The 19,962-nt window shown below is 41.6% G+C and overlaps 1 protein-coding gene across 3 annotated transcripts in view; it reads right to left on the bottom strand.

Moving 5' to 3' along the window:
• Positions 1-17,507, bottom strand: part of JMJD1C (jumonji domain containing 1C) — a 166,902-nt gene extending 149,395 nt beyond the window's left edge. Inside the window, exon 1 of one of the 3 annotated variants that reach the window (XR_008467063.1) lies at positions 17,187-17,507. Coding sequence is in view for 2 of the 3 variants with exons in the window: in XM_054206128.1 (XP_054062103.1) it covers positions 17,187-17,336 (150 nt within the window). In the remaining variant the exon portion in view is untranslated. The remainder of the gene's footprint in view (positions 1-17,186) is intronic. The other 2 variants (XM_054206128.1, XM_054206133.1) reach the window with 2 other exon arrangements.
• Positions 17,508-19,962: the final 2,455 nt, after the last annotated feature.

The raw sequence follows: 19,962 nt of genomic DNA, 5'->3' as shown, positions 1-19,962 counted from the left end.
TCTCTGTGCTCTCTGCCCTGATTCACAAGAGAAACGTATAAAACATATTCCAAAAAGTGAGCCCGGGAACAAACTTCACTGAATACCACAAACCATGAACTCAGTAGACATAAAGTGCCATAAACACAGCAATTTTACTCCCCTCCATGTTCCAAACATCAAACTACGTTATTTTTCTTTCCCTGTAAGATAAACTTGCTTCAGCACTTCCTTCACTCCCTCTTCCCATCCCTTCATCCCCATTGCTTCCATTTCAAAGACAAAGACTTGGACACTGAAAAGCTTGTCCAGTTTCTCTCCACCACCTACACAAAACATTTAGTAACAGTTTCTCCACCTTTGAAACTTGGTTTGCCTATAGTCACACGATAACATGCATCTTTCAAGGGGTCCTATTTTTTCTTCACATGTTTGCCAGATCTAGATGATCTGCCTTCCCAGTTGCCCTTTTAATTGACAGCCTACTCATATATATACACACTGTAAACACAGGATACAAAAGCTGCCATCAATCCAGTTCTTAAAGGCTCTTCCTTACAAAGGTGGATTCCCTCCTATCATAGCAGGATAAGGCAGAAAAACTTCACTGATTCTGAGCAGTGAATTGAAGAAAAGCAGAATTTTGATTTAGTTACAGAACTAGCTTATGCTCCCACTCATGGTTCGGTACATCTGCCTCTAGGGACCCAGATGCTGCAACAGAATCTATCCATACATCCAGTTCCTCCGATCACGCTCTTTGACAAAACCCTGTGTAACCATCATTACTACCCTTCATCACCTAGTGGGTCTACCTTGTTTAATCACATTTGATACTTCAGATGATCTTTTTAGGAACCTGTGACCAAACCGATTTCCCATTTTTATTTAAGCACAGAAAAGATAGAAAGACTGAGAAATAAGTCTAGAGAATGTCTATTTTAACATCTTGTGATGATACTTAAGGCTATCTTGGGTTTTTTTCAGGCATACCCATTTTCAGGACTCCTACATCTCAGCCTGAATCCCTGAATTATTACAACCCACTCTTGCGAGTGGGAGTTGAAAACGTGGAAAAAAAAATAAAAATCTTCTTTTACATATCCAGCTTTGGTTCTTCTGAAAAACACCAGCCCTGTAGGCTTAATTAAAAACAAAGGGGCCAAACAAAAAAAAAAGCAGAGGAAAAGAAAACAACCAAGGGGTGACAGAGTCACTGGCTTAACAGCACTCAAATTCCCTGCCAAGACACAAAATTCTTTCTGTTCCTGCCTATTTTCCCCAGACACCTCCACCTCCTCTTCCCCATTAAACTAAACCAATATGTTCACACAGTTAAGCATTCCAATAACTCGGTCAATATAAAATATTCATAGTAGCCCCAAATCTATCAAATTAATATCAGTATTCCCTTTCAATTCAAGTGGCATAAAACCTATAAAACCTCAGAGGACCACAAGCACACCGATGTTTTTGCTTCCCCTGGCAACTCTGTAAGGTTGTCCTCCTGTGGAAGAATTAAGAACTAAGTCATGAGGGCATTTAATGATAGCACAGTCCAGATTTCACCATGTTTTACCACTTTCACAGGTTGGAGATGTTAAAACAAGAAGGTGTCACAAACCCTACTTAACACCTACAATTTTGTTAGGCAAAACTGAATGAATACAAATCAGAACATATGGAGCATTTCTTCTGTCTTTCTTGATGCAACCCACAGAAGTGATTAGCTTGGCTTGTGACCAATTTGACATCTTGACAAATTAGTCAGTTCCTCACAGAAAAAGGATCTCAACTATTACATGTTTAGGCAATCCAGGTTAATTTGATTATTACTCAACTCCTCTGCCACTCCCAATTATTCAGATCTCTACAACTAAGTGAAAACCAAGAGGTCTTTGCCACATCTATAACATAAAACATAACTCATAACACAACTGATATATGAAAAAGCCTGCTGGCAACTCAAGTTGCCACCACCCCTTGTCATCAAGATGTCAGTGACTGTGGGCCTACTAAATCATCAGAAAAACATTCAAATAAAGTGATTTCAAAGCCTTTAGAACTAAAAAGCTATTGTTAGCATCCAAACGTTCTGCAATCAGTATTCACTCGAACTTTCACTAGAAATACTATAAAGGTACCCTGGTTCCACTTACCTCTTAGTTTCCTAGACCACAAATGGTCTGCACACAGTTCAAAAGTCACTAGCATAATCCATTTCAGAAAGTATTTCCCGAGTTCATACAACAGAAACAGAAGATGCATGATGGAAATGAAAAATACATTCTCTGTGCTGGGGCAGAAAAGAAGTCCAGAATGTACTTAAAACAGGAGCTGGATCAGACTACTTAGCACAACCCTATGGTTATGGTCACAAATACCATTTAAACTCACTCACTGACACTAACTTGCATAGTTTGCACCCTCAAGCACAACATGGCTAAGAGCTTTCAGTGTTCGTCCCAATACTGTTTCTATCAACTCCTCCAAGGTTCTTACCCTCAGACCTATATTTAAGGTTACCTAGGTTCTTATCTCTCTTATTACATCTTTTTTTTTTCCTTTGCACTTCACAAAACTCTGCTCCACACACATCATCTCACAATGCTGCTACACAATAATCGTTCACTACGTCACACCAACAGCATCTATCTTTTCTACATCATTCTGCCTCCTTTCTCTATCAATGTAATTTACTGGGGTTTGGTTTCAAAGTCTTCAAACCCAGCTAGAACATGCAAGTCCTGCTTCTGATCCATACTTAACAAAAACCTCTGTCATTGGCTGCTTTAAAAAAAAAAAAGGAAAAAAAAAAAGAAAAAACAGTTTCAAACTGCCACCTTCGAGTTTTATCCCTGGCTATCCTTCGTGTTTGACAGACATAAACACCAGTAGAGCTATTTTGTTATACATGTCAAAAACCTCTCCTGCCTCTCCTCTCTCACAAAATTTCCCAAAGGTTAGGCTGCTGTACACAAACACCACATCATTATAACCTCATTTCAGTTCCTCGTCCTTCCGGATTTCATAAACTCTGAGGCACAGACAATTTTAGTTCTGTGTTTGCACAGCACCTACCACAGCGAGGTCTTGGTCAAAGAGTGTCCCACAAAGTAAACAGAGTTGCATGGACACAAACACAGTAATCTCAGCAATTCCAGCACTAAGACTTGGCAGAAGTTTATCACATGATTCACAGTCTATTTACCCTAAAACATCTCAGTCTTACCTTCAGACAAAGAAAGTCTCATAAGTCACATACACACAAATTCATTTTTGAAGTTAACCCCCCCCCAAAACTTTCAGATCACCTTCAGCAAAACCACACCTCTACTAAATCTTTGCTCCACTGATTACCCACAGAACCAAACAGCCAACAGACCTGCACAGCCATCTACTGCTAACAAAAGCAGCCTTTTTTAAGATGAGCAACCAACTGTTTTACTAGGTTTGAGCTTCACATTAAAAATAGAAGTTATTAGCTAGTTAACAATATCTTATTGCCTGAGAGAAGGGAGGTTTACTGTAAGTCTTCCAACTGTGAGGACAGGACAAGACGTTTACGAGAAGCCTGAAGCACTCTGACCATGGAAAGATGCAATAAAAAGATGAGCTATATTTGAATTTCTCCTTAGATCACATCAGTGGAGTAGGCAGGGAACAGGAAATGCTAAACAGGACTAGGACAACATCAGATGGAGTGTTTTGCACGAGACGAGAGATGATTAAAAGTAGTGTCAATAACTTTGACTCATGCATCCAGAAAGAAGAGAGTCTAATCTTCTCCTGTTTATACTTACATGACAGTAAGACACCCTCTCCCTGCATAACAGTTACCATTGCCAATTTTCTCATGCTGGCTACCTTGGTGGTTTGATATTTCTAACATTAGAAGGTAAGAAAAAACCACTGAATGCAGCAAGGTGCATGGCTATGTTATTTTACAGCACTCATTTCAAAGCACATCCACAATGCCTTTTAATTAAAATGGCCAAGTATATTAACTGCTCTGTGAAAATGTTTAAAGATTTCTTTGTAATTTATTTAATACATTACAATCCGCAGAAAAAAATTTGATGCATCTTTTTCCCAGGTGTGCATTTCCCAGAATGCACACATACTTTAAGTTATAAACCACTGCAAGTTTGAGACAACATCACAGGCTAACCACCCTTCAAACTGTTAACCCATTTGGCATGACTCTGCTAAAAGAGGAATTTATTTTGTTAGTAAAAATCTTCCATTAAGGTATTTGAGCAAATATTTTCCATTTTAAATAATGTTAATAAAGTGCTGGGAAACAGTTAAAAGGACAATAAAGAAGCAACTTAACAGCATATATTGCTCCTAGTCCATCATTACTGCTCACAATGCTAATCCCCACCACTACTACCAGTGCTGTACACCACAGAACCACAACCATAGCTCTCTTCTCCCAACCAACGATACCAACAAAACATAGCAGAGGTAAAGTCCTGCATACTCCACAGCACAAGTACTACAGCAGCAATTTTCAAGTTCCGTAGCAAAGTGGATATATTCATTTTCTTATGAAACGCCTCTAGTTTTGGCAACACTAGTAGACAGTATCTCATTGCCGCACAATTATTTTTATTACTTTCTTCTACTATTTCTAGGTATATATTTTTTCAAGCATGTTTTCCCATCAAGACCTCCCCACTAACTTTAAGCTACTACCAGATTTCAGAAGATCTGAAAGTTTCTGTCCACACATGAATTTCTTATGAGAGGCTTGCAAAACAAGTGACTTGCAAATCTGTACTCTTCACTGATGGCAAGCCAGCTGCTTGCTCAATCAGCACGCCTGCAGTTCCAAACCTTGTGCTGCCATTTCCCAGCTGACAGGCCCAATAAAGAAAGGTACAGGATGTGGGCAAAGCCAACAGCAATGCAGTGAAGAAAGCATCCAGTAGCTTTCAGTGACACACTCACGTATTTAAGTTAGACACCATTGTTTTCTAAGCTTCGAAAGGAAAAAAAAACAACCCCTCCACACTGAAAGAAAAGGTTAGTTTTGTAGCTCCATTGGTTCAGACAATAAGCTCACATTGCAGAGAGTTTGAATACCCTGAGGGTGGATAAAGCTGCAGTCAGAGTTTGCACTTTACTAGACATCTGATAAACTAATCCCCATCAAGGCTACATGCCTGTTGGAGCTCTCATAACTAACAGAATTCAACAGCAGCTTTAGTTAAAGATCAGCTGGAAGGGCAGCCAACCAAGCAGCACAGACTCAGAGACAACTTGACTGCATTAGCACAGACACGCTCAGAATCACTCTTCTGTGATCCACAGGTAGTCCTGTCCAAACCTACCAGAGTATCAGGCAACATCTCCCTCCACAATATGTATTAGGGAAGCAGTTTGTAAGACCTAACTTTCCAACTCCCGTAATTATGCTGCTGTGTTATTCCTCACAGTACCTAGATCACCAGCCTACAGTTATCTACCCCGGCTACCATTCAATAAAGCAAGGTTTAAACTCAGGCTCTCCATCCTGTACATGCAGTCCCATGGATGAGCAGCACATTACAAATGAGTCTCCCTCACAGTGAAAATCTGCCAAGTAACAAGTAGATGCAGGTAAATCCTGGGGAGAGAAGGAAACAAAGCAATTAAGATGAGCTGCAAAAAACCTCAGTTCTACAACTGTCCTGAGAAATGCCAAACTGACAGCCTTAGGAACAAGAACTGCACATGGCCCACGCTATGATTAATGAAACAGCAAACAGCAATATCAGCTTCACCTCTACTGACTTCAAATAATCAATGCTTTTTGAGATTTTGTTTTTCCGAGTTTAAGGAACCATTACCTTTGAGTAAACTGCGAACGCGGGTATTGAACGTCAACATTTAGATTTTTCTTTACAGATTTCTTAATGTTTCCTTGCGTTAGAGAACGGACCCACTGCTTTAGCAGCCAGAAGCCTCACAGGAAAGGATGCTGGCTTTTGTGCAGACAAAAAGAGCTCTCCTTTTGTCAATTTATATTAAACTACGTATGGGTTTCTACATCTAAACCATCATGTCCTCTTTTCTTTCCTTGCCTCCTCTGATGATTGAACCATACACTTTAGTTCCTGTGTGTGCCCATTCAGTCTTTCCATAAGAAGCACTGACCAAAGAAAGCTCAAGAACTGATCAAAAGGTTTTCGGCAAATTAAAAAAAAAAAAAAAAATTAAAAAAGTGTTCTTTTCCATTCTTTCCCTCCACCAAATACTGGCCAGCTCTGCCCAAAGATCCCTAAGGAGCACCGTGCATGTGCTTACATCGTCCTCTTCTCAACTGAAGGCATACTACTTAAAGCATAGGCACGCTGAACTCCAGATCAAAACCAGACTTCTGTAAGTAAGGAAGGAAAAACCCAGACGCAGAACTAATTGCTCACTTCCACTGAAGCACTAAACTCTTTCAAATATACCAGTAAACATTCCTGAACTCACAAGTTGCACTTACCTGGAAATGGGTAGGCTACCATAACATAAAACACATCTTAGAAAAAAAAAAAAACCAAAATGGTATTGACTGCCTCAGCATACAAGCCTAAAAACCCTCCAGAGATACAGGCTTCATCCATTTCAAAGGTAACAACTGAAGAGCCCTATTATCAAGTTCTGCCATTATTTTACTCTTTATTGCTCATTATTTTAGCAGAAAAGTAATATATGGGCAAACTTAAGACTTAACTTGTATTCTGTTTATCACATTTGAAACCAGTCAGTGGGCAGCAATCAACTTTGCCATGTTATTGAAACATGAGACATGTTCAAATATATCTGAAAGCTAAAATATTTTTTAAAAATAATCAAAATTCGGTAACAGAAAATCCACTCAACGTCAAAAAAATTTTGACAGAGGGAAAAAATATGCCAAAGTGTACACACACCTCTCACTTTACCAGGACAAAACGCTATTACAGAACTAAAAAAAAAAAATTTAAATAGCATCAGCAAGCCATTTTTCCAAGTGTCAACAGAAATCCAAATCTTTCCATTTAAAAATATAAAAATCTTTACAATGCTTTATGAAAATACTACATTCAGTTTCAAAAGAAACCATCTGATAGAATTAGAAAGTATGTTATTCAATGAATAATTTATCAAACAAGATTTTTCATTTTATACTTTACGTAGTCTTAGGCCTGAGACTCAGTAAATTGAAATTTTGTAAAAAGCTATAAGTAACAAAAGGAACAGATTAATCTAGACTAGAAATTTCTGAAGGAAAAAAATACAGTAAGAAGTAGCAAAACACTTGACACATTTTCTATTTGTACAAAGATATTGAAATTTCTTTCAATGAGCCAAAAATTGATTATCCCTCTTAAAAGATCATGCAGAAGGAGATAAGTACCCCGTTATACAGAAAAGCTACCCATCAAGTTAAGAAGTGGTCATGACATTGTCTAAAAATATTCACGTCATGTTCTGACCTATATACAAATGTTAAAATATGACAGAATACAGAAGGATCAGGTATATTTAGGACAGCCCACCTGGATTAATAGTTAGCAAGCCAGAAGTATTTCATTACCACCCCCTTGCCTTTTTTTTAAAAAATAAAAAAAATAAAAAGGCGCTTCACATACTGCTTAACTGTTACTAACTAGATCACCACCATGGTTGAACTTTCACTTAGGTATACTAAATATAAATGGACCCGCAAAAGACAATTTGGTTACCATACTGGGGGGGGGGGGGCGGGGAATCAATTCATCAACATACTCCAGTGGATAAATAAATTTACACTATTGAATTAAATCTATTCAGAATAACCTGCAGAAAGGAAATAATGTAAAGATATGCACCTCGATGTAGACAGCCATTTAAGATATGCTAACAAACCGCACATTCTCTGAAATAGTCTGGTTCGAACAGACATTTAATTTGGACAGGGTTGGTACAGACTGACAGACAGAAGAGATACCTCCGAGTCTCTCGGGTTAAGAAACAGTAAAGAAAAAATGCTCTGAAAAGCAATTCAGAAAAAGAAAATATGCTCTGAGAGAGGAGTATGAAGTAGTACAGCACAGTTAATAAAATTATGAGTGGCACGCAAATGGCAAACAAGGAGTGACTGTTGACTTGTACCTCACAATGCAGGAACCAAAGCATGTCTGAAACAACAGCAAGCAATCCCAAGTACAACGCGCAGTTAAAGCCTGACCCTTCTTTGTCAGAGAATATTTAGAAGTTCACAGGGACTCAAAAAGGTTTCCTACGAATTCATTTCGCAAAAATCCAGCAAGGGCTACAAAACCCAAAGACCTCTGCTGGATGAAGTCCCTGAGCTCCAAATCACCATAGGGAAACATTGAGGAAGTGCAGCTATGTGCCAGAATTGTAGAGGTATGACAGCTAAGTGTCCCAACGACAGCTCTTAAGACCACAGTACCTCATTCACATTCAGTCTTTGACTACATCGGCTTCTGTATTTTTGACTGAAATGTTGGCACTAGACTACTGTTAGATCCTAATTCTTTAAATATCACCCTAGGTCTATAGCCCAATAGTCATTAACCTCTTCCCTAAAAACTGCTCGCACCATGCTTTGCTTGCACATACTCACTCCTGCCTTTGATGATGACCAAGGCTTTGAAATTGATGTCTTTGAGTTTTGCTTTAGGAAGAATTAGGATGCAAGAAAAACTACAGATTAATGACAAACTCCAGTCTAAGAGTTCACTACTAATTTCCTGTCACTCTTTTTCCAAGATTTTCTATACTAACCGAACAGTTTAAATCACGTATTTCTTATTATTATCCCACCAAGTTTCTTTGTCTGTTTGATAACGGCTTTTAGGTTATTTTGTTTGGTTTTAAAAGGTAGTAAGTTTACATTCTGTGTTTCAGGAAAGAAGAGAAGCGAAGAGCATGAAATAAGGAAATAAGCTGGATGATTGTTTCAAAACAAAATGTCTTTGCCATCATTCATCCAAAATACAGCTTTCCAGTCCCACCTTATCACACACACAGGACCAAAGAGATTTGACTTGGGCCACCTGGCAATGACTCAGCAAGCGTTCTCTCTTTCATTGAGCAATCACACTCCAGATTTTAAACCATCATTTTATTAAAGAATCCTGTTCCCTTACCAAAGAAGTAAAACCCTGGTGAGTCAACTACTACAGTGTCTACATAGCAGTAAGTCACTTGCAGTGAGGCTTAACAGCAATCATTTCAACATCTGCATTAATTACAGTGCTGATCAGAACACTCAAAAAGATCATCATATTTATGCAGAAATATTATATGCAGTATTTTATTGAGGCATCACATGTGTGTTCATTGTATTCATTTTAACATATAGATGCTTAAGTTTCCCTCAAAGCATCTGGTTGCTCATCTGTCCTTCCAAAACTTGCCTTTGCAAGTAAGTACAGCATCAACAGACATCAAACGATCATGTTATGCGTTATTCTGAACAGATATTTCCTTATTCAAGTGAAAGAATATATTATTCATACTGAGTGAATAAGTATCATTAATTCAACTGCAGCAGAAAATCTCTGCATTACAGCTGAGCAGGTTAGGATGCATTTACTAGTTACAGTGACTGCAACCCTCACACATATTTAAGCTAGTTTTCACCTACTTCTTTCAGGGCATGGTCCAGAGACACTTCTGGAAATGCTGCCAACTTAAGTTGCTCCTACCCTCAGCCATTTGCCTCTGATTGATCCCATACCACCTCCTCAGCCTCAGTACAACTGCTTGAAGTGCCATATGGTGAATGGATCAGGAAACTGCTCAGGGTTAAAAAAAATTAAGCCAGCAGTGCCACCAAGAGAAATGTTTGTGGAACCACAGCCTCCAAAACTTCTCAAAACGTTGCCATGGGAGGGTCAAGCTAAAAGTCTTAACACTGGCCCTGCACCTTTTGTGCCCATGAAGTTCTGAACGGCATACATGAATTAGCTCAAACACAGTTTCTGTAGGTACGTGGAGGCAACTTCCTCATGGGAAGATTAAGTTGCTCCACTCCACTTAATTCTGCAAAGCGGTAACAGTTGTTTAAAGCAAAATAATTTAAGAAATCAATGAAAATATTTTTAAGAAAATTACTAGAAAGCAAAACACAGCAAAATGTCCAAGGTTATTCTGGTTCCCCTGCTCTCATTCCATCTCATAATATGAAAGCCAGTGGCGCATGGGAATAACATTAACTAGTAGTAACTTTCTGGATAAGTCACTATAATGAAGCAACATAGCATTAGTTTAGCCTAGAATTCTCCACCAGCTTCAAAGAACAAGCTGGTTATGTGTCTCCAAGTAGAGCAGGCCTCAGTCCCCACCTAGCAGGACTAGGAGAGAAGCCATCCCTACAGCAACACCAGATGTCAGTGCCCAAAGCACAAAAGTGGGCAATAATAGCATGTTACAGCAGCATCTCTTCCAAGACAACCACCTTGTTGCCAACGTCAGGTAAACTTCTCACATGATCAATACTTACTTTCTTCCAGCAGAAGCAGCTTACTGAGTCCTATTGAAAGGGAAGGTCAAGCCTGATCCCAGCAGAGATTCAGGATCACTGATGGAATGAAGCATCTCTACAATCTGCTTGCAGTAGGACCGGAAGATTGAGCTTGGTTTTGGACAAATTTTGAAAGTACCACTTCTAAAATTCACTCAATTTGACATTAAAGAAGAGTTCTGCTGTTCTCAAGCAGGTTTTGAGATCTTGGCATGTACACAGAAAGAATGGCTTCTTACAAAATGACCACTCATTCTTTAAAACCCTTTAAACTGCCCATGCCCTGTTTTCCTGAGACACCTCCAAAGATTCACACAAAGTTCTAGAACAAGAAGAATGGGATGTAATGCAAGTGTGGACTAATACATGATTTGTATGCATGGCACATAAAAGGCAAAAGCGAATGCTTTTTTGATTAAGAAAATACCTGAATATCTCTTAAAGCCTCCTGAAAGATTTACGTATAGGATCAAGCCTCCCTTTTTCCATATTTAATCACTGCTGCATACTTTGCAACTACGCAGCAAATTAATAAACTGATTAATCCCTAGCTTGGGACACCTAAATTCTGTTTGCAGTCTTGACATTCAAACAAACCTTCCTCAAAATCCATCAGTGTAAGTATATTTACCTGTTGATCAACATCATATTCAGGCTTCTATTAGTACAAAGCAAAGACGAGGGAAGGGCAGAGTATAAACCATTGAATCCTTGCAATCAATTTCATAGGAGCACTCCTGTGTTTGATCTTTTTGTCAAATTACTATGAAAGAGACACTCCTTCCTGAACACTAACTGAACTAACCCTGGAAGACAGATGAGGTGACATTCACAGGCACAGGATAACAAGCTCAATCTTATTAGAAACACAGAAAGGAAATAGGAAGTTTTCTTTACTGCTGAGCCAAGAAAAGATCACCCAGCTGATACGCACCAAAACTTACAAGACTCTTGTTGGCTTCAATACTGATACAGAACAGTAGAAACAACTGAAAATTGTCTAAATCCCTGTTACATTTTCGAGCTTCTCCCACTCCTTTCAAACCAACTTCAAAACACACAAAATGCATCCTACAACAACATTCCTTGTCTGGATGCAGAGGCAGCAGTGATGTGATAAACTCTGGCATGTTTTTAGCATCATCTCCAATAGCTGGAGTAAATAACGTGACAGGCTCCTCACCAACAACTTGCTCTTCATCTTTAACCCAGATGCTAGCACAGAAACATGTAGTATTTTTAAATTCCATTAACCACCAATAAGCCATGCACAACTAGTTTAAAGCATATTTCTTTATTTATTTCATACATTATTTTACTGAAGATTTTTCTGCATCTTCCAGTTTATTTCAAGGTTAATGAGACAAAGCTGCAGAGCATGTACTTCTAAAATAAGGAATGAGAAAAACCTACTTCGTTCTTAAAAAGATTAGCTCAAATGCATTAAAAAAATAAATATGTTCAGTTTCTCCTTGTATGCTAGCTTAATGAAAGTAAAACAGAGGACAACACACAAAACACTGCAGTAAAAATCAGTATATGGCAGAAAACAAATGTAATTTACAGAAGTGTGACTCTGTGTGACCGTATCGCATTCAGAAAGTTTGGGAATGCAGAAGCAGGAAGATTAAAACAATTACAGGTCATAAAAAGACTGGGTAAGACCAGCTCCACACAGACGGAAGGCAAATTTGACTTCATCTTTTAGTGAGAAACCATTAGCATATGGAGGACTTCTCTAAAACATCTTCTTTTATTTTCAAATTATCAGCAATTATTTCAAATTATTTTCATGTTATCTGGAATACAGTATTGATAGGTTTCCATTACATTTTGTGAACTTCCATTTTACTGCTAAGCGAGTGAAAATTTAGTTAAAATAGACACAAAGTCTGCTACTATTCTCTTCAAATGGTTTTACCAGACATACAGATTTTTAACAATTCCTTGGTTTTAAATTACCAAAGATGAGATACTAAAAACAAAAAATACAGTTTACCAAAACTATTAATGTATTGCCTCCCCCATGATATCTTACTAATTTTACTTTAAACAAAAATCAAACATCTGCTTCAAACTATCACTAATATTTAGGTTTTTATGAAGGATATCTAACATAGTGATTTATTGCCACAATATATTTCCCTATGCCCAATTACTTGATGTAATGTCTGCCTATCATGAGACATTACAGACTACCAAAGTACTCAATTCTTGATTTTGTCTTCCAATCCATGGACTTCATGACAGCAAAGTTCACACATCAATAAGTAAGTACTTACAAATCACTGCAACTTACAGCTATACCTTTTATTAAGGGTTGCACATTATGTGCTTAAAAGCTTATTTCCATTTTCTCTTTCATGCGGAGAAAATATACAGCTGAATATATGACTATATTCAATATACAACTGCAGGACCATCAAAAGCCACAGAACTCTGAAGCACTTCCGGTAAGCAAAATAATTTTAATAATTTGATTTACATTTTAAAAGGTTTACTCCTCTAAATAAGCACTTTTTAAGCACAATGTAAGAAAACACCTCTGCCATCACTATGTCAAATCCTGGAAGTAGTGATTAAATAGACATTTTGCAACCTCTGACCCAGAAAGCAATTCTTATGGGACAGCAAAGACCAGGGAGATCATATGGCATTGACTCCACCTCTTTCCTCCCGGCCAGTCCTTTATTTACCCAGAGTTATCACTGCAATCAGAGCAGGACACAGGCTTTTCCAGGCAGTTAGCAGTAAGGAAAAATAGAGTTCCCAGCTTCCTCTAATAACACCCACTGCTGCTAAAGCGGAAAAATAGTTATGAGTTCTCTCAACGACTAGTGAAACGCACACACACATATATATGTATATGCAACTTTTTTTTTTTTGCTCGTATTTTTGATTTTACATAAATGCTTTTCACGCAACAGGGATGTTCAAGAATGAAAGATCAACAGATCTAACCATCAGGTTGTGACTCACACCATGAAAATCATCAAGAAAACTCCTGGATTAAATTTTATACATTGCACACCTTGTACCTGTGTAGCAGGTGTTTTTAAACATCTGTAAACATTACAGGATGACTACGAGGCATGGGTTCCAAATCCTGGCAAGAAGGATCTGCATGTAATGGCAACCACATTCATCTTCCAGAAGACCAACAGCACTCGCAACCAGCGTTAGTTCTTCTCACCATACTCCCCAATAACAGTGAATTAATAGGAAAGCTGAGGAAGGCAAAATTTCCATAAAACAGGCTGAGAAAGAGACACTTTGATACTGTCCTCTTTCTTTGTAAAATAAATAAATAAATCCATTTTAGGAACAAACATAGACTACATATCAGCTACATTCCAATCATGAAAAGTTTAAGGAAATAGTAATTTAACATACTTCTATGGAGTAGGAGAGACCTATCAAGAAGAAAATACTGGATAACTGAGTTCTTTGCTTCATTTTCTTACCAGGACAATAATTTCAACTACGAAATAATTCATTAATTTAGTTATGAAAATACAACCACGAAACAAACTTAGCAGCGTACGAAAACTGGAGTCTTCATTTGCCTGCTCACCAGCAGAGAGAAGCTAGTCCAGCCTTCAGGTCTGGAGTTCCTGATTTAATGAGTAGCTCTGTTTACAGCAGAACTAATGAAGCTTGGTTTCCTGCGGATTTTCTCCTAGAAGCCCTGTGGCCACTTAACGTTAATTACGTCAGTTGCCACTAAGCTTGCCCATGTCTCCCTAAGATCCTTCAGCTCATAAAACTCTCCATTTGTCCATATATTCCCATATCCAAATGCTTACACTTGCTCTCATGCTTTTGTGAACGCTCAGCTCTTTCTCATGCCCTTAAACCCACCTTCACATACCATCAGCTCCATCCCCCATCACCTACCTATCTGTACGGGGCTAAGCAAGAGGCAGCATATGCTGTAGTTGGTTTGAAGCTCGGTGCATGCTGGTTGGCCAGCTGGAGACCACCTCTTTGCTTCCAGGAGGAGCGCACAAAGTGCCGTGACCTCCTTGCCTTTATGGTTTTTTGGGAGGAGGGCTCTCACAGCCCCTCCAATGTCAGCTTTCAACAGAATGGAGAAATGTAGTCTTTCTCAGACCTCTCCCTGCTCTTAAATTGGTTGAAACTGACTGGGGGGTTCACAATTATTAAGGAAGAAAAGACACAAAGGCAATGTAAATGATCTTTCCTTCCAAAGTAAAGATTAAAAGGTAACTCAGCTCTGTCTGGTTGCAAAGCATCTTGAAAATGCCCACAGCTGCCCTCCTCCCTTGCTGCGGATGAGGGCATCTTCTGTATTTCTACAAGTCCATCCCACTCAGAAGGACCAGGGATACACAAAAATGACAAAAAGTCAATTTCAACATTTTCATGCCACACCCTGCGGGCAGCAATGAAAGTGTCAACAAGAATTACCATTTCACTCCACTGACGAGTAGCAGAAGGGTCTGGAGCTATTCACAGGGATGGCCACCTCAAAAGGAAAGCCAGGGAAGGATAAGAGCAGCGCTCACTCCAGCTAGGACAGTACACGTGGAACCCAGGCTAACAGAAAAATGCCCTTGTCCTTCACCCGGGGCATGGGAAGAGGATACTTGTGTTAGCAAATATCAACTAATGACAGGTTAATGTTCATTACCAATGCAAAAGGAGAGCCTAACCCACAGAAACTACCTGTTGCTAACAGAAACCTTATCATTTCTTCCTCTACCCACTCCCTTTGGGATCTATACTCGTTTGTACCTTGGGGACAAAGAACATGTAACACAAAAACCAAATATTGCACTGAGAAGGGGCAATGATGCTCCAGTAGTTAAGTACTAGTCTGCGACTCGTTAGACCTAGATAGTATTTCCAAAACCTTCCCAGGCTTCCAACACTCCTAGGTGAGACCAGGAATGTATCAACATAGCATAATGCAGTGCTGTGCAGCTAGCTGGAATAACAGAAGGAACATGGCCACGTTAGCACTGCACTGCACCCAAGCTGAAGTGCAGGCTGGAGCATCCATCCTGCTTCTCAGGTAGTTTGGATCTATCCAAATGGCACTCCACTACAACACACAGGCATACCCTTAGTCATCCTGCCTCAGAAACCAGCCATAACACGATAGTTCTTCCCTAAATTACCAAGGGTTGTAACGAAAGAGTAACTGAAGAGAAAAACACTCTGATACCAAAGTTAGGAAGTGGAGCGAGTACTTAGAACAGGCAGCACACATTATCTGTTTAACGTAACAGATACAACCCCTGAAATGCCTCGTTTTAGCACCCTTTCTCTCTTTATGTCAGCTCTGCCCCTAGAGTTTACAAATTACGGCTCTGTCTTGTAAATGTTAGTAAACATCTCCTTAAATGTTACTCTGTTTCCATAATTGTATATAGATTCTAGAGAATACTACCCTGCAAGAATAACATCCAAAATAGGTTCTAAAAATAAAGCATTCTAGACAATTCTCACATATAACCAAAGGTTGAAAACACAGGCCATTTCGTAAAGAAGGGCATGAACAGCACACTACTTGAATTATAGCTGGAGAGTGGAGGAAAAAAACCAACCCACAATACAGTAAAAAAGTAGCATTTTAAGTGTCACATACACTCTGTTTCTAAAACAAAGCTGAAAGCCTGAGATATACGAAAGAAAGAATTCTTAATTTTGTGAATCACATTTCTCACACCAAGCAAACAATAATCACTAAAAACAGGCAATTGTTTGCTTGATGAGTTTGTAAAAAACGCAACATTCCACCCTGAACCGTGTTCGGCTGTGAACGCCTCCCCGTTACCAGCAGCAATATGGATTGCCCAGCACAGTTCGGTGATTCCTTTTTTCAGCCTACGTAATGCCCATTTACATAGTCGTGATATTTTTAAATGTGCCTTCAGAAGCACCAAATAACACAAAAACATGGAAGGAGACAAACCACTGCAGTAACGTAGCACTCATTCGACCACAGAATTCACAAGTAAAATAACGACCGAGTCCAGGGAGCACAATAAAACTCCATTTTACAGATTATGCATTCAGAGCACTAACCCAAGGAAATCCTGGTCGTGTCTGTCCCCCGTCCCCCCTCCCCCAGTGAGAGTGTGCCCGAGCACAACAGCACATACCCCAGCTCCTTCGCCACCCTCCACGCACATTCCTACACCCCTTAGGAAAACAGTGACAGCGGACATAAAAGGAAGGGGAAACAATGACATTCTTTTAATAACGGCGTTCGCCACCGCGTTCAGCACGGTGGACCCGGCCGGTCAGTGCTACATGACGACAGTTTCTGCATTCCCCGGGAACAGACGCATTCACCCCCCAGCCCCGCTGCTCCAGCGGCAGCAGACCCATTTTCCCCCTCGCTGCCCAGGCCAGGTATTCGCCTTCTCCCACCGCAGGCGGCTGCACGGCCGGGAGCCGCATCCGTGCCTTCGCAGGGGCACGAAGGGGGCCGCCGCCTCCGCCCCCACCACACAGAGGCCGAGGGGAAAGGCGCCTCGACCCCCGGCGAAGCGGGCTCCACGCCAGCCGTCCCCGCCGCCGGGGGAAGACACGCACCGTCCCCCCGCACCCGCCGCCCCCCAGGCGAAGGGGCTGTGTCACGCCGGGCCCGTCCGGGGCTCCCCGCTGCTTCCCCCGTAGGGCCCGCGCCGCCGCCTCGGTGTCCGTCCCCCCCCACGTCCCGGGACGCTGCTCTTACCGCCAGGTCGTGGCTGTGGGAGTCCCGCTGGGAGACGGCGCGGATGACCCCGGCCCGCCAGCGCCCGCTCTCCGGCGGCTCCTCACCACCGCCGCCGCCGACGCACAGGAACCGCTTCCCCACCAGCTCCGGCCGCGTCTCCACAGCCATGGCCGCCGCGCAGGCACCCCACCAGCCGCCGAGCCCGCTCCTCTACGGGCCGCCCATGGCGGGGAGCGGCGCGGCAGAACGGGACAGGCGCGGAGGGGGGCTCCTCGCCTCAGCGGCGGGGCTGGGTCGGGGCCCCTTGGCCGGGCCGGGGCCGCTCCGCCGCCGCCGCCGCCTGACACAAACACCGAGGGGCGGGGGGGAGGCGTGGGGGGGAAGAAGGGAGGAGGAGGGGGGGGGGGGGGAGCGGCCGGGGGCGCGCGCTCCCTCACCGCCGCGCTGCGGCCCCGACCACTCCGCCCACGCAGCCCACTGCCATGGAGACCGGCACCACGCGCCGTCTCCCTCCGCCAGGCAGCGCGCGGGGAGGGGGCGAGCGGACGCCGACGCCGCGCGGCAAAGAGTCCGGCACCGGCACCCGGGCTGGGGTGGCCCCGGGACCCCCCCGAGGGGTCCCGGGGCCACCCCAGCCCGGGTGCCGGTGCCGCAGGATGACTGTCCCCCTCCGAGGTCACCTCATGAGCTTTTAGAGGCGTAACACGCGTGGTTCAATGAGGAGCTGCAACACCTAACGAAGCCATGTTCTGTAGTAATTACCATGGGTTTATTGCGTTGTTTTGTGGTTTTTGTTGTTTGTTTTTTTTTTTTCTAATTCCATAAAACCTGTAGTCATGCCATGTTTGCATCTGTTGTTTTTTTTTGTTTGTTTTAAGAGTCTTTTTTTCCTTCGTGGTATCTAGGGGCGCAGCGCTCCTGAAACTTGTGCCTCGCTCCGCGGGGGAACAGGTTAATGATCTCTTGTTTAGCACCAGAGAGCAAATTTGAGCAGTGCGGTTTTTGAAAAATAGATGGTGGGGCGAAAGGTGATAAGTCAGGAGCACCAGCTTAGCGCATTCCCATGTATGTCGGTGGAACAAATAGCTTCTGGTACAAGAGAAGTTAATTAACAAAGAAAAAAAAACAACCCATCAATTCATCATTCACCATAAATTTGTTCCCCATACTAGAATAACTTAAGAGACATAACACATCCATAAGAACCTACAGCCTGGCATCCCATTGTGGCAGTAGACTGGGGACGCATGGAGGTGTGCTCCTTAGAAGCTGTAGGAGAAACCACAGTGCCCTTGTGCTGAATGAGATCTCCATCCGCATTTCAAACTGGAAGAAGGGAGATTTAGGTTAGACATTAGGAAGGAATCCTTTATGTGAGGGTGGTGAGACACAGGAGCAGGTTGCCCAGAGAAGTTGTGGATGCCCCAACCCTGGAGGTGTTCAAGGCCGGGCTGGATGGGGCTTTGAGCAACCTGGACTAGGTGTCCCTGCCCATGGCAGGGGCATTGGAACTGGATGATCTTTAAGGTCCTTTCCAACCCGAACCATTCTATGATATCAAGGTAATGCTACAACTGACAATAAAAATCCTGCACTCTTCCAGAATGAGTAAAAATTATGTAAGTACAGAGAAGTTATGAATAAGGAGTGTAAAAAGAAGTTACAGGGACAACTAAATAAGTATTAATCACATCAAAAGTCTTTATAGTTTTATTAGATTCCCTCTTGTTTAGCCAAAGAGCAATTTGAGATTATTACTGAATTATACACTTAAGTAGATTACATTAGTGTGCAACAAACCATAAAATATGCCAAAAAAGCTAAGATACACTATTCTAATAGACTGAATTTGTGAATTTATCATAGAATACCTAAATATTAAGAACCGAGTACTTTTAAATTTGTTCCAAAAATTCATGTCACAGAGTGCTGACACCAGAATTATGCTCTGGTATAGATTAGAATTCACTAAAGGCTATTGTTCAATGCTGTGTCATTTTACAGCTGTTATCACCTGAAGATACCAGTAAGATCAAGTAATGTCAATGTTTCAGCGTTAATTCCCGTGGTCGGCTGCCAGGTGAGAAGGGCAGGACCTTTGCCCAGCTCCCCACCACATCACCCAGCACCGCACTGCTCAAACAGCTTTTCATGTACACCGTGAGAAGAGAACTTCAGGGAGAACCTGGGCATGTCATCAGGGTAGCTTCCCTCCCCAGTCACACCGCATCTCTGCTCTTCACCTTCATCTTCCACCTTCAGCAACTTATTTTCTTGGCCTCTTTTCACTTACCCATTTCTTCTTTGCTTCCTGCCTCTCTCCTTATTTCTCTGCCAAGTGCTGGAAACTGGGAGAGTGTTAAATGCTCAGGGCGTGGATAAGTCAACTCAGAACATAGAATAATGGTGCAGCGGCCCAAGGCCTGAAGATAGCCTAGAAACTAACTTTTAGATGGTCTGTGCCCCATCACACTTCAGCTGGACTTCTTCCTTTCTCAGAAGCTTTCGTGGGTGTCACAGCAATACATTCATTCCCCTTTCAAAGGAACCCCTCTTCTGTTTTCTTGGTAAATATTATGCAATGCTTGAACTGAGAATTCAAAGCACCAAAATTCTCAGGATTGAAAGGATTAGGGATGGTATGAATTGATGCATCTTCTGTAGACAACGGCATAAGGAAGACTCTTCTCATAGATAACTCCAAGAAGGTCCTTTTGGAGCTCAAGAAGAGCCAGGCGCCCATGAGCAACACCAAACCAGAGCTGACACTTTCAGGCTGTAGAATTCCAGAAAA

The sequence above is a fragment of the Rissa tridactyla genome, chromosome 6 (assembly GCF_028500815.1).
Source record: "Rissa tridactyla isolate bRisTri1 chromosome 6, bRisTri1.patW.cur.20221130, whole genome shotgun sequence".
NCBI classification, from domain to species: Eukaryota; Metazoa; Chordata; class Aves; order Charadriiformes; family Laridae; genus Rissa; species Rissa tridactyla.
The sequence above is the reverse complement of the archived record's forward strand: the minus strand, read 5'-3'. Positions and strand labels throughout refer to the sequence as shown.